This window comes from Styela clava, chromosome 13, assembly GCF_964204865.1.
Source record: "Styela clava chromosome 13, kaStyClav1.hap1.2, whole genome shotgun sequence".
NCBI classification, from domain to species: Eukaryota; Metazoa; Chordata; class Ascidiacea; order Stolidobranchia; family Styelidae; genus Styela; species Styela clava.
Genome location: NC_135262.1, coordinates 7,576,551 through 7,590,880, shown reverse-complemented (window position 1 = coordinate 7,590,880; position 14,330 = coordinate 7,576,551). Strand labels below are relative to the sequence as shown.

Genomic DNA, 14,330 nt, shown 5'->3' with positions numbered 1-14,330 from the left:
ACAAGCCATCTAACCAGGAGTCGTGCCACGTATCTTCCAAGTTTAGTGCCAGCCCCAAGTCATTGTATTTTCGAATCACAGGTGGAGTCGCTGCTCTCTGGAGAGTAGCATGTCGATTCAGTGTCATTGAAGATTTCATAAAACAAAAATAAATATACGAATCTTACACCTTGCGTTAAGGCACCCTCTTATGACATTTAACTCCCTTCAAAATCAACAAGATAAAATATTTTCGAATCAGTCATTACAATAATAAATAATAGGCGTAAAAAGCGTATTTCGTCGATTTTTTGTGGCTTTAAAGACTCCCAATATTTCTTCAAGTCTCTCTGGAATAGTCGACAGCTTCTTGGAGCAAGTCTACAGAACCTCCCAGCTTCGCCCAGACGTTCCCACTCACGCTGCCTACGTGCAGAGATTACAAGACAGGACACTGCTATGGTGAAACATGAATGCGCTACGTCACGGGGAAAATCCATCGCACTGATTTTCAGGCAGTCAATCGATAAACGATCAGTGGCGTAACTAGAGTGTGACAACCGTGGCTCGTGCCATTGGCAGCAGCGCCGTTTGAACAGGGAAGCAAAATCCGCGAAATTGTTAATTGTAAAATGTTTTTTATAAAATAATTTAAATATAAAATATGAGGAAAAGTATCTGATTTCAATAATAGTCATTATAAATTGTCGACCAAATATCAAGGGGAGCGCATTTTTAAACTTTACCATGGGTGCCATTTTACGTAGATAAGCCGCTGCAGACGATTCGTCACTTTCATTACCAATGACAATGTACAATGATGGTAGGAAAATGGCAAGTAGTAGGTATGCTGTGTAGATTATTGTATGCTGTAGATTGTAGTTATCTTTTAGGCTAGGTGTAAACTATTATAAAATACAATGAACTTATTCAGATAATTTATTTCTATCATGCAAGAATCAACACAAAAATTAAAGCACGAAAAATTGACAAACGTGTATAATGACAATCGTAAAAAACATACAAACATACGAAAGTTTTGCTAATTTCTATCTTAATACTTGGATTATTCAAAATGGCTGTTGACACAACCACGTGGGATCTGGTAACCTTGCCTATGTGTTCTCGCTTATCGTCATCCAACCTAACTGAGATCGAAAACGTTTTTCAAAGGGGGCGTTGTCTTGACGAGAATATTCGCGGATTGGCCAAAATAAAGGTGCGTCACCGCACGCCTGATTGAACAAGAAAAACGACAACGCGCGAGAAGGGAGGATAAATGAGCCCGCGTACTTAGCCTACCGTCACTTCTAATTTAGCAAGCATCTGTGGTTCGAGACTGAGCGCGTGAGAATTTTATAGTGAAACAAAAAGGCGAACCAAGCTTTTGTGTTCTTGATGAAATTCATTTGTACGTATAATGTAACATGAGCCCGCTGTTCGGTGGTCGATTGATAATTTCAGATAGTTGTTTGTAGAAGTTCAGGCGAATCCAGAAATCAGAGAATAGATTGCACGTGACGATGTGGATTGGAACCTTGACCCAGTAATATATTCAAATCGTAGAAAACGTCGGTGTTTTTTACAACAAATAAGTTACGGGCGAATAGACTATCGTACGAGTTTCGGAATTTCTTTCTCAATAACATTTTGGGAATGATGTCGGATCAATAAGGAGATTATTTAAAAAAGAATAAATATTTTTTGGAATAACATATATCAGCTTGATATGAAACTATTGTGTTGAAAATTATGTTATAGCATATAGTCTTCTCCGCTTTATCTATCGATAATTTACTTTTTTTTTGAAAAAATTTGCATGTCAAGGTATATATATGTCCACCCGCTGATGCGGCCTGCCAAAAGTTAAGACTGTTATTAGTGTTATGTGATCATGTTTGGTAAAACTGATGAAATACTTTTTGCTTGATATATCAGTTGCGTATTCATTATTCAATGGTCACCTGCGGTCGGTCACCATGTTTCAATGACGCAAAAAATACGTGGTGCACGTTGCGTCACACACAATGCATAGACTAGAACGAACAAGGTATGACTAAGACCGTTAAAATTGTAGTAATCACATGTGCTTGAAAAAATAGTTTATTTAACGCTAATCTGTAGCAATATCTGATATTAGTATGATTGAAATATTACAGCAAACAGTTGAGATTTGAATTACTTCTGTACTTGGCAGTGCTTCAGCAAAAAAACATTGACTAATATAGATACTAATGGTAAATGTTGTGAAAATAAATCGAATTCTTGTTTCGAAAAGTCGAGAGAGTTTCTGGTTTTTGGACAGCGTCGTGTAATATACCGAATGTCTAATAACGTCATATCATGACCAACAGCATATGCTATTTTGGTATACATATTATATATATTTTGATATACATATTACTTTAGTCTTAGTTAACAGTGAAATAATTTGCACGTACTTTTAGCGGGCTGTTCTGCACATCATTTAGGTAAGTTACTCACAGATTGCTGAACTTCAGATGCGGTAACATTAACCCATAAGATTAGACAACATTAAAACTGGATTTTTTACACTATCATGATAAAACTTTATTGCGTCAGATACAGTGATGGGATTCATGTTTTTTTGTCAGCCGGTTCCATCATACAAATGTCATATTTTTAGGCGGTTCTGTTACAAAAAGTCATGTAATGCTAACCGGTTCGCTGATCTCATGAAATTCCGCGAGACGGTTCTATAGAACCGGCTGAATCCCACTACTGCTCAGATATACCGTAAAATACCGGTTAAATGAGGATAGTTTATTAGTAGGTCGCGATCTTAATAACTCTCGTGATAGCTGTGATTTCGTGTTATATGAAATTACGCAAAACGCATTTATTGATTCATCAATCTTATGGTGCTTCATTTTGCAAATTAATATTTAAATCAATATGTGATGTGATTGCTGCGTAATCGCAGGTCATTTAGTGATCTATCAACCAAGCACTAGTGCTTCCGGGCGTAGTTGAGTTTGTTTTTCCTTTCTTATTGATATTCCGGTCTTTGCGTCTATTGTTTGATATTGAATATTATTCAGACTTCTTTTCATGTTACGTAAAGCAAGTAGGCTACGCACTGTGGGGATATTTAAATGAATTTAATACAAATATTACCAAATAAGTCATTGTGAAGCGGATTGGCTGTAGATGGAGGGCGATAACTTAAAATATATAAAAATATTTTAGGTGTTGAATCCTAACCTATCTTTTCAACTAGGCCTGCGGCAGAAAGCGTGACACGCCGTTCTGCTGCGTTACCGAGAACAATAGTTGCAGTCGCCAACATCCTGTTACCAGCAAAATTTAAGTGTAAAACTACAGAGCTTCGAGCCGACTGGACTATAGTTTCAGTTTTGTAAAGTATACTGAATCGAAATTGTAACTTTACAATCTATGATTATTTGGATAATTGTCTAATGTCTACGATACTTTACTTCCTAAAGCGCCGTTTTTTTAAGTTTAGGTTGAATGACAATTGCGCAATTTAATATATTAGTTCATCTCGTACGTGGGTAGAAAGTATTGGACGAAATTGTAGCTTACCAGTGATTATTTAGATAATGATTATTTAGATGCGTTACTTCCTAAAGCGCTGTTTTTTAAGTTTAGGTTCAATGTCAATTGCGCAAGTTAACATATCCATTCCGTACGTGGATAAAAAAAAAGTGGAAAACTCATATCAATAATATAGTGATAAAATTCTGCAATAATAGCTGTCATGTTCAAGAGTTAGTATTCATCAGTATGAAGGTTCACTTATAAAAGTTATTTCTAGAAAATTACAGTTATGTGCGCTTAAATAACTGTTGTTTCCAAGAAGACAGTCAAAAATTCTGGCGTCGGTCATTATGTACCGTCGCGTTATTGAGTCTACGTTTCAATAGCGCGCCCTATTTGAGTTGTCACCTACGACTTTCTCGTATGTCAGTGTGCTCTTGAGTGAGTGCTGTGAATTTGCTTAGAACGATTAGATTTGTTTGATCTCTTGGGAGTTAAGCTCGCAGGTATAACAGGATACGGACTTGACGGTGGTTAATAATAGTAAGAAAAATTTATATGGTTGAGTTATCTTCATTAAATTCTTTATTATTTCGCCTACCAAAGCATAATACTGTAAAAACATTTGAAGGTCAAACTAATACCACTGGAGTGAAAACGTGACAGTAATGAAATTGGCTGATTTCACTCAATATTTAAATTGAAATATTTTAAATTTGTGTTTTTATAGAATATACCTTTAATAACACTATATACTCACAATGTCTACTGAAGTGGCACAAATTGGGGATAAAATGTCGGATATGGGTATCGAAGACCATCAGGAACGAAAATTTTACCCGAAAAAGAATAAAAATGTTGTATTACCGGCCCCTAATAACATGGACTCGATGATCAAAGGATTGGAAATGCTTTTTGATTCTGACCACGTGAATATTGATGAAGTCAAGCGTTACATGTCAGAATATAAAAGCAATCCCTCGGATTGGCATAAATATGCAAAGTTTGATGCACACAAGTAAGCAAATTTTTGATAATTTTATATGATATTCTTTTCGAAATCGAACTTTAAACGATCGCTCGACTATTTTTAATCACCCTAAAAATCGTGCAGAGCGCCGGTAGTCTATTGCCCATATATGGACAAGCGTCAAACACGAATGCAATGAGCTAGCGTAAATTGGTATCTCAGAAAGGACTATAATGAGATATATTATCCCTATTGAAGGCAGGCTTTCCTTTCCTGATTCTTCTAGCCGAAATCGTTTTTTCCTTATTATTTGTCAAAAAATAATTGAAATATGCTATATTTATGTATAATCATCAAATCAAACCGCCGACGATAACAGATATCTGTTTTAGAAATCGCCATCACTTTTATACCGTATAAAAATGTTTTATATTTTTATTGCTAATGTGAATTTATCTATCTTTATGCCGTTCAAATTATTTTATATATATATTTATCACCTTATATAATATTGATATTAAAAAAAATACTGCTCAAAGAGTTTTATTATTTGGCGCTTCATGCTTTGTCTGGAAAAACGGAATAAAAACGGAAAAAAATTATTGCCTAACCCTAACCTGGTACATACACTACGAGAGTGTGTATTTAGATTGGTTAAGTCTACGAAACTTTCGTTTCTCGGAATCTTTCTGTAATTTATGTTACCAAATTTTATTTGTTGAATACGGTATTGATGAGTTATATGTTATGAAATCTGAATTACGTATAACCCGAAGCCTCCGACAACAGCTCGCTGGAAAACTACTGGTTATAATACCCAATTATATTTCAAAAATGTTCCGGTTCATTCTTCGATCCATAAACAGTATTCATAATCATATGACGTTTATAAAGACAATATAAAATAGTTTTGACAAATATTTTTCGAAACGGAAATTTACATAAGTTTATATTTATTTTAAACCACGCAAATTTTAAATCATACCAAAATTATTGAATATGATTTAGCAATGATTTTTTGTATGTTTTATCCAGGTACACAAGAAATCTCGTCGATATCGGAAACGGAAAATATAATCTTATCTTGTTATGTTGGGGAGAAGGTCACGGCAGGTAAGACAGATTTTATAAACTCGAATATAACACTTTTTTCATCATTTGGATGAAAAAGGATTTGACGCGAATGACTACTGCTTATATTTATATTATAGATATGTTCGTATTCATCCGCTATTTTTGAAAACAACAAAGGGAAATGATTCATTTCTTTGTATATCTTCTCTGACGTAAATGTATTTTATTTGTTCAGGACATTTTAGGAGCTTGAATTGTTGAGGCTTATATACGAAAAATCATAATATTTTGTAAACGCATGTATGGAACTTTACCATCAGTTGTTTTGTGATATGATTGAGACGTTAAAAAGAAATAATAAAAAATGAACAGAAATGTGACGTCATTGAATAAAATAAAATGGTAAAATGGGATAAAATGCCGTTTTGAAAAGAAGAAATCGGGGACGCTTGATATCCCCCATTTGATTATTTACTAAATTTTAATTTCTCTCTACTGTTCTATTGGAAAAATTTTTAATTTTTTTTTATATTAATATTCTAGAGTTTTTTTAAAGTACTTAGGCGGATGGGGGATAAAATAATTCTTGGTCTTGGTGCCATACTTCAATGTTATTATATACTTTTTCGCTCATAACAAATTCTTTAAGTTTCACTAAAATATATCATTTCTCGATAATGATAAATTCAATGCGATTTTCATTCATTCAGTGTATATTTGAAAAATTAACGGCTTCAAATCGAAATATGCATTAAAGGCCGTGGCGATAATTGTTTGACAATTACTAATTAATAATCTATCAAAATAATCAGCTAGTTAATTTGTAATGCATGCCGGGAACTTTTCAAATTATGATTGATTGCATTACGTACATGATTGCTATGTATGCGAAATTTTTATGACCGATGGTCATTGAAGACGACTCTTACCATGCGGTCGGTGGGTGTGTGGAAAAAGGGGTGTGTGTGGGCGTTGTCTGAGTTGAAAAATGTCTGTGCAAACAAATGGTTGACGTGTTGCGCCAACTGTATTAGTGATCGCGAACGTGAAAAATAACTTCATGTCATCGTCAGCCGACAATAAGTGTCCCATTTGGCATTCCATCAAAATACATTTCTTTTAAATGTCATTATGACGTAAAAAATACCCGTACCCGTTTCATGAGTTCATATTTCCGTCTGGACATCACCACGACAAAAATTTTTAATAATTGCAACGGTAACAGAATCAATTAAAGATACACGTGTACGGTTCCATTTACAGATTGAATTGTAAAAAGGCACGAGTCTGAATCACTAACAATTTCTATGCTAATGAGGTACTTGTCAATGATTTGAAAGCGGGCGCAGGCTTAAGTAAGAATCCAAATGGAAAAAAATCCACTACCGACTGTGTCGCTTTCCCGTTTTTCCTGATGTGTACATCACCACTTAATTTCTTGTGTTTTGCAGTATTTAATTCAGGGTGTTAATGGGTGGATGTACGCTATTTTATTTAACTTAAGTTGACTGGTATTTCATTGTTTATGTGATATAAATTTCCGCCACTTTTTCAATAAAACCGCTTTTAAACCTTGTTTTAGAAGTCTACGACGGAGCCGATAACTAAATTTAGACCATATCACATTTTCCACTTCTGAGTATAGAAATTGATGTACGAAAAAAAAGAGATATTGCGTTGCTAGCAGAATTGTACTTTTTAAAACTGATACTGAGATAGTAAAAATGTGTGTATTCGGTTTGTAGAACTGGCATGAAAAGTTATACTTGTATTCCACTTTTGATCCATTCAAATTAAGAATTGATTATGGCGTCTAATAACGTGTCCTATTAATACTGGGCTTTACCAAATCTGTGTTCAAAATTTTCTTAGGACTATAACTTTGATACCTTTATAAATAACTTTTAATCATTTCAGCTACAGTGGCAAAAAAAAAACGTTTTTCAAAATCGCCTTCAGCATTAGTGTCAAAATAAACAGGAACAAAAAACGCTTGACGTTCAAAATTTAAATGTTGAGATTAAACTTTCAGATTGTTTGTTATCTCTATTCTAGTCGTCGAGATCGTTCCCGTAGGCGAGTAAACAATGGTTTGAATATTATAAACAAATCGAGAATTTAATTGTATAATACAGTCTCTGTAACGAGGAAGACTGTTTGTGTTTGGTTCAACTTTACCTATCTAAACAGCAAAATAACTCGCTAAAAACATTGATTAAAATAAAGAAATACACATTGCCTATTTTCTGAATGTTCTAATCCAGAGATTTTCAAACTTTTCCAATTCACTGCGCAACAAAAAGAAATAGAGTTTTATAATACATGGACATTAAACAATGCGAAGTTGTTTTTGTACATAATATACACGATAGTGTAAACGCGTCTGAGTGTCCGATAAAGCCAGTCGCATACCTTTATTTGGACCTCCTGAAATATACGCATCAAGATGGCGCACAACCTGAACTCAGGTTGAGTACAAGGTTATGGTTCAGGTTGTGCGACATCTTGGTGCGCATATTTCAGGAGTACCCTTCATTTCAATGCTGATTTAACAGAATTTATCATTTTATGTCACGTTCTAAACGTGGGGGAATAAGAAGTGTTTTTTATAAAAAAAATTGATTTATCGTATTTTTAGTTTGGGAACCACTGAAACCACCAGACTATTTTAAAATTTAATTTTCAGTGTCTTCTCGTAGGCCAACCCATGAATAGTTATTCGTATTTAGTTTCTCTTTATCGCGTCTCGAAGATAATGGATACTTTAGTTCTGGGTGAGTGCTTGCGGCTTCTGTGAAACATTTCAGTCTCAAAATTTACGCTAAGATTGAGACTGTTTATTTCGCATGCGGGCTAAATACTCGCGGTTACCTATGCATTAGATTAGATAGTAATTTAGATTCTTGTAAAACAGGAAATTCCATTAAATATCAACTGACCAAGTGTAGATTATAGATAAATAGCATATTCAATGTATGTTAGTTGCTTGCTCTGAATGATTTTTCATACTGATTGTGAACGCCCACCTTTTCGACCAATCAAGTTATACTATTTGGCATTGAGTCATATATTGTTTCGGTGGCGCGTTTTTGAATCCCAATAGAACGCCCTTGATTCGTGGAACTTCTTGCCGGATCCGGGGTTAATATAGGTTGCACTAACGCGTGATATTGTGACCGTAGGTTAACTTGTTATTGGTTGTGTAAATTTTATATGTTTGACTTTAGGATGACATAAATATGAGCTTGAACTTCAGCCATCGTGCATTTTTGCACGTAAGGTATAATTCGGCAAATACACGCTTGTTTTTCACAAGTTGCACAATTTCCATATAATTCCTTCTTCAGTGATTTCGTCACTCTAATGGGACCTTTAAGATTTATACCACACATTTAATTTGTTGAGGCAAAAATCCGCCCACATTCTGTTACGGGTCTAAGAGATCATTTGTTGTGAATAGTTTGCAATATTGCTTTCGATATCAATTCTGATTGCGTCCAAACTAAGTGACGCAATGTAGTAGTTCCACAACATCATTTGATCACATTCACAAGAACAATAGTTTTATGTTTCGAACGCCACCACGTCTTGTACAGTTGCGACCTTATAGTTATCGAGCGACTTTTTGTCATGTGACCACGGTGTGAACACTTTTCAGCTACATACAGCGATCAGATATCACTCGTACATAGATCAGATTTTTATTCTGTTTCTTTTTAATATATTTCAAGTTCACATTGAGTTGTCTGCCTTTTTTAAACTCCACAGCGTTTTGGATAAAGCAACTAGGTCGATAGTTCATATATTTGGCATTTTACTGTTGTCCGGAGTCGTATTTGCAAACTGTCTGGAGTTGGAATCGGAATTTTAAATTCCCCGAGGTTTCAATTTTATACTTTTAACGGTGAAAACAGAAGCCAAAATTTGCTTCCGAAACTGAAAAAGCATTGAGTTTGCTAAGCGTTTAAATGTCTATCGAAGGATTTTTCTAATCCGGACACAGTGGTCGATTGTCAATTTTCCCCTCATCACTCAAATCGCTCAACCACGCATTCAACTATGTTCGGAAGGAGGGTTCATGGGAGCCGGACCCCACGTTTTCCGGGCTCGCTACCTGGCAATTAGAAATTTCAGATCCCACTTTCTTGAAAATTTCTGTCTAAGCCCCTGGTTGGTTATGATTGTTGTATTGTATCTGACATAACCGCAAATTTATGTTATAAATTTTTAGATCAATATTTTTAATAAAAGTGAAACATTTTTAATATATATGAATATTTCACTTTTTACAGTTCAATTCACGATCATTCCGATTCACATTGTTTTTACAAAATGCTCGGTGGAAGCTTGACAGAGACTTTGTATGAGTGGCCTAAAGGTAAAAAGAAAACAGTAATGAAACAGAAAAATTCATTTTCTCTCAAAGAAAACGAAGTCGGATATATCAATGGTGAGATATACGTTTGTAAATATCAATTGTAATTAATTAATTGATAATTAAAAAATAAATTGTAAATTTTACTATCCTAGATTCATATGGTCTCCATCGAGTTGAAAACAAGTCTCACACAGAACGAGCAGTAAGTCTCCATCTTTATTCTCCACCATTCGATATGTGCCAGAGTTTCGATGAAAGAAGCGGTCATATTACAAGGTGTAAAGTTACGTTCTGGAGCAAATACGGAGAGCGAACGCCTTACGTAAGTTTTACCTTCAGATTAACAAAATTTATTTCCAAGTGATTCAATAGTCTTTCTGCACACTAACACATATATATTTCTGTAACGTTTCGTCTGACCAAGGTCAGACTTCCGCAGACATACATAGATCAACTGATATATTATATGTGCGATATTACTATTGTGCGTCGTATTTAAATAATTCGAATTCAAATATCGTTCCTAAATAGTGGGAAGTTTTATTCGAAGCAGTGTTTTAAAAAATGCTTCTGAAAATACGTTTTTTACTGATACTTCGATAAAACCACTCATGTTTCAATAGGGTATTGTATCGTTTTTGTGATTGCCTGTTCACTTCTTGGAACTTCGCGCCTTTTAAAATAACGTCTGTTGTTAGATTGCTCGCCATTTTGTTTGGGTATCCGCGCTTTTCTAGATACGCCATTCCGCTATACAACAATACTATTTTGTAGCATATGTTGTTGTTTTAACTTGCACATGATGGCTGAAGTAAATGGATGAGACTATGGTACCTCATTACTATATGAATGGCTTCCGTAACAATATAGATAAACACACGGTTTGTTTTCATAACATATTCGAATTTTGAGTCCGGGAGATGAATGCAGCGCAGAAAGACTATAGAATAAGGCACCGAGAAAAATAAATGAGCTCAAATATATAACAGGATGAAATTAACATAAATACCACACACTTATAGTAAATTTGAATATATCATTAACATTAACTTTCAAAACTACCTTCGTTTCGTTTCGGGGGTTTACGCATTTACGTATATAAATTTAAAGGTGAATTCCGATAAGATTAATATTTAAAATTGTCAATGGTAAGTGCGGATACAAGAGCAATTGCTTTAAACACAATGGTCTTATAATGATAACACACCAGTTTATTTTCAATCTTTCTAAGAATACATCATGATCCACAGCGAATAAGTGTTTTCCAATCCACTTCACCGTGCTTATACATATCATTTGGTTTATAGAAGTGCAAAAACCGATGAAAATTTGTGTTTACGGGCATTAGCCGTAGGTGAATTGGTTATAACTTATAACCTAACCCAACATAATCGATTATAAATAGTTGTATATTCTGTTTTCGATGGGAGGTATTTATTACCTACTTAAAGGAAAAGCTCAGCATAGTACTAAATGAGAACGTAACTATTACACATTTTTATTTTATATTATTATGAATTTCTTCCTACTAACGCTCGGAAATCGCCATTTTATGACATACGATTTCATAGGCTTACGGAAAGTACCCATTGTTAAAGTAAATCCTGGTTATTATAAAAATAACAAAGAAAACAAATCGCGCAGAACGGGAACCGACAAGCCCAATTATATATCTATGGTGAATTTCGTAAAACGGTATGGGCTGCAATATTACAAAAGCAGTACTGTGTGTGTATCTAACCTGTATATAAGAATGTCGGCAACATTTTACCTTGTCAAAAAGACAAACCGCAGACATAGTGTGTCGTGAGGATGTCTCTTGATATTTAAGAGTCTTTTATTTTCGTCTTTCAACCATGTATTTGGCAATTTTGCAGGAAAAAAACGTGTTTGGAACTAGTTTCTAACGATACCTTCAGGCTATTAAACATGCTCTATATTGGAGTAGATAATAATCTGGACATTGCGAAATGTAGGGAAAGAAGGTGAAATAAAAAATAAAAGTTTTCGTAAGAGACACTCAGACTACGCGATTGGACTATCACATAACATTGTTGATAATAATTATACCTCCCTGTGGCAAAACGCGCATTCGGCAATTATACGATCAAGGTTAAACTGTTATTCAAGTCTAGGAATTCATGCGGTATGCGTCGTGGGACTTATAATTAAAATGCTTTATAACTATACTCCTTAAATTCCAAGAAACATTTTTGGCGGTGTTTGCTAGACAGTACGCTTGTCTCATGCTATGTTGGTTTTACACAGTTTTTTTTTTATAGAATACTTTTGTAGAATGGTATTTATCAAATCAAGTTGAAATAACTAGACAAAACAAATGCACTCATTTTTCTCATTTTTCAAATCATAAAGCATGCTGCCGATATGTTGTACTGAATATAACTGAAGGCCGCAGACAGCAAACAAAAAACGGCCCGTAAAATATGATTGATTTACAACAATAGTCAATTGAAATTGAAATTTAGTTGTAGGCTTGAAAATTCAAATTTAAAGTTCTAAAAACTCGGGAATATGAATTTATTTTATCGAATTAGGTCTGGTGAGCCGTTGGCAAATTATTGTGATCTCTTTTTACAGAATGTGAAAGAATATAGGTATTTTTATGATTGTCCATGTCCAACCACATGACGACCGCCATTGCTTCATATGTACACATTACAAATAGGCCGTACGTCAGAAAAAAAAATCGCCTGACTGAACGCTGGCCATAGGCTACTTATTACTTAATCGACGCGTACCGGTATTTTTCCATTAAATGCGCGCCAAAAAGAAATCTTCACTTTAAGTCACGGACATGGAAATTGTAGACGCACCAACAAAAATCGGCCAGGCGGAAATCGGCTTGGCTATATAACAGCGTGGCGTATCTTTTTCATATATCCGCCATTGTGACAAATAATCTGTAATGAATAGTTTCTCAAGTAATGGTTATGTAGCCAACGGCCAGTTGTGTGATTTCCCGCCGGAAATAATGCTGTGCTTGGGTATCACGTGCCTTATGAAGTAATATGTGGCGTCATTATGGCTAGAGCCAATGCCGGAGGTTTCAGTAGCAAACGTTTCACTTCATTTCCTACATAAATATAATCCTATCCTTTCTATTATTTTTTCACCTTTATGTTTCAGGTCAAACCCTGCAAACCCGAAGGCGAAAACAACTGAACGAAATTTCAACTGTTCACTGCAGATCATTGATATTATTAGATCAAACTTGAGACAGCGTGTATATTGATGCTAGATACTAAAGCTTTAAAGAATTTCTCAGTACATATATACAAGCAATTCTAGCAGTAGGGAAGGCATTCTACTTGCTTTCATGAACAACAATTATAAAATTGGTGGTTTATGTCAAATGTTACGGTACAAAATTTACTATATGGTATGGTTTTCAATATATATAAATCGATTTAGAAATTGTAATTTCTTTTTTACTCTGATCATATTTTTAAACCAACTGTTTTACAGCATAGTTTCGAGCCACAATCTTTCATTCATTTTTTATTTGTTCCATATTTCTCTCATCCGGCCAACTTTTTAGTTTTTATTGATTGTTTTACAAACTAAGATATTTTATTTTTAAAAGTCACTGCTAATTGTAGAGTTTCAAGTTCAAAATCCACCAGAAGACGAGAGTTATTGATGAATGAAAATTCACCAACTATTGTCCATGACTTGATTGCATTGCCAGAATTTATGGGAAGTGACGGTTTGTGCACAATATCGATCAGTTCAAATTTTTTCAGGTAGTCTAACACAACCACAGTTATGTCATCACCAGCCGCATCAAAACTTGAATGAACGAATTATTAATTTTGTTTATAATTCACATTTTGTCAGCGAATCGCAACATTTTTCGCTCTTTATGTACAGAAATTCCTGTAGGTATGCTTTCGCTCAGAATACACATTTGCAATTTTTATTTGATCGAAAAGGGGCTTATTCCATGTGCCGCCCATGCTTCCTTGACAATGATTGTTACATAATTTTTGAGAGTATTGCTATGTTCTTGATTTTACGATACTGTAATAGTTCTCTATGTTTTTTCAATACATTTTGACTAATGCAGTTGGCTGTTTCATTATTGTAGTTCGCCTGTATGACGTTCCTGGAACCATTTCAAAAAATATGAACTTGGATTTAAAATTTTTGAGAAGCATAATGACAACTGATAGAATTATACAGGAATAGGGATAAGAATATAGCAGGTGGAACATTTCAACAATTGGTCAAAATACATCTGTTTCAAAAGAGAAAGAAAGTATGGATGTTTCCTTGATCTTCGATGTCCTTGTTTATTTCCGTGATAATAACTAATCATTGACGTAACTATTGTTCTTTTTCCAGCCGCTTAGACACTTCGTTCGCTCACACAGATATGTATTCAAG

The 14,330-nt window shown here is 34.5% G+C and overlaps 1 protein-coding gene across 1 annotated transcript; it reads left to right on the top strand.

Moving 5' to 3' along the window:
• Positions 1-4,221: 4,221 nt before the first annotated feature.
• Positions 4,222-14,009, top strand: LOC120332958 (cysteine dioxygenase type 1-like). Its single transcript, XM_039400305.2, has 5 exons — positions 4,222-4,519; positions 5,507-5,584; positions 9,838-9,995; positions 10,076-10,245; positions 13,071-14,009. Exons 1-5 carry the CDS (start codon positions 4,263-4,265, stop codon positions 13,104-13,106), a joined length of 699 nt encoding a protein of 232 aa, XP_039256239.2. The 5' UTR covers positions 4,222-4,262; the 3' UTR covers positions 13,107-14,009.
• The last annotated feature ends 321 nt before the right edge of the window (positions 14,010-14,330 follow it).

Excerpts from the sequence above, each read along its gene's own strand:
- LOC120332958 (XM_039400305.2), top strand. The coding sequence starts at position 4,263 with ATGTCTACTGAAGTGGCACAAATTGGGGATAAAATGTCGGATATGGGT. Across the intron at positions 9,996-10,075 it reads CGAAGTCGGATATATCAATG|ATTCATATGGTCTCCATCGA; the intron begins GTGAGATATACG and ends TTACTATCCTAG. Across the intron at positions 10,246-13,070 it reads ACGGAGAGCGAACGCCTTAC|GTCAAACCCTGCAAACCCGA; the intron begins GTAAGTTTTACC and ends TTTATGTTTCAG.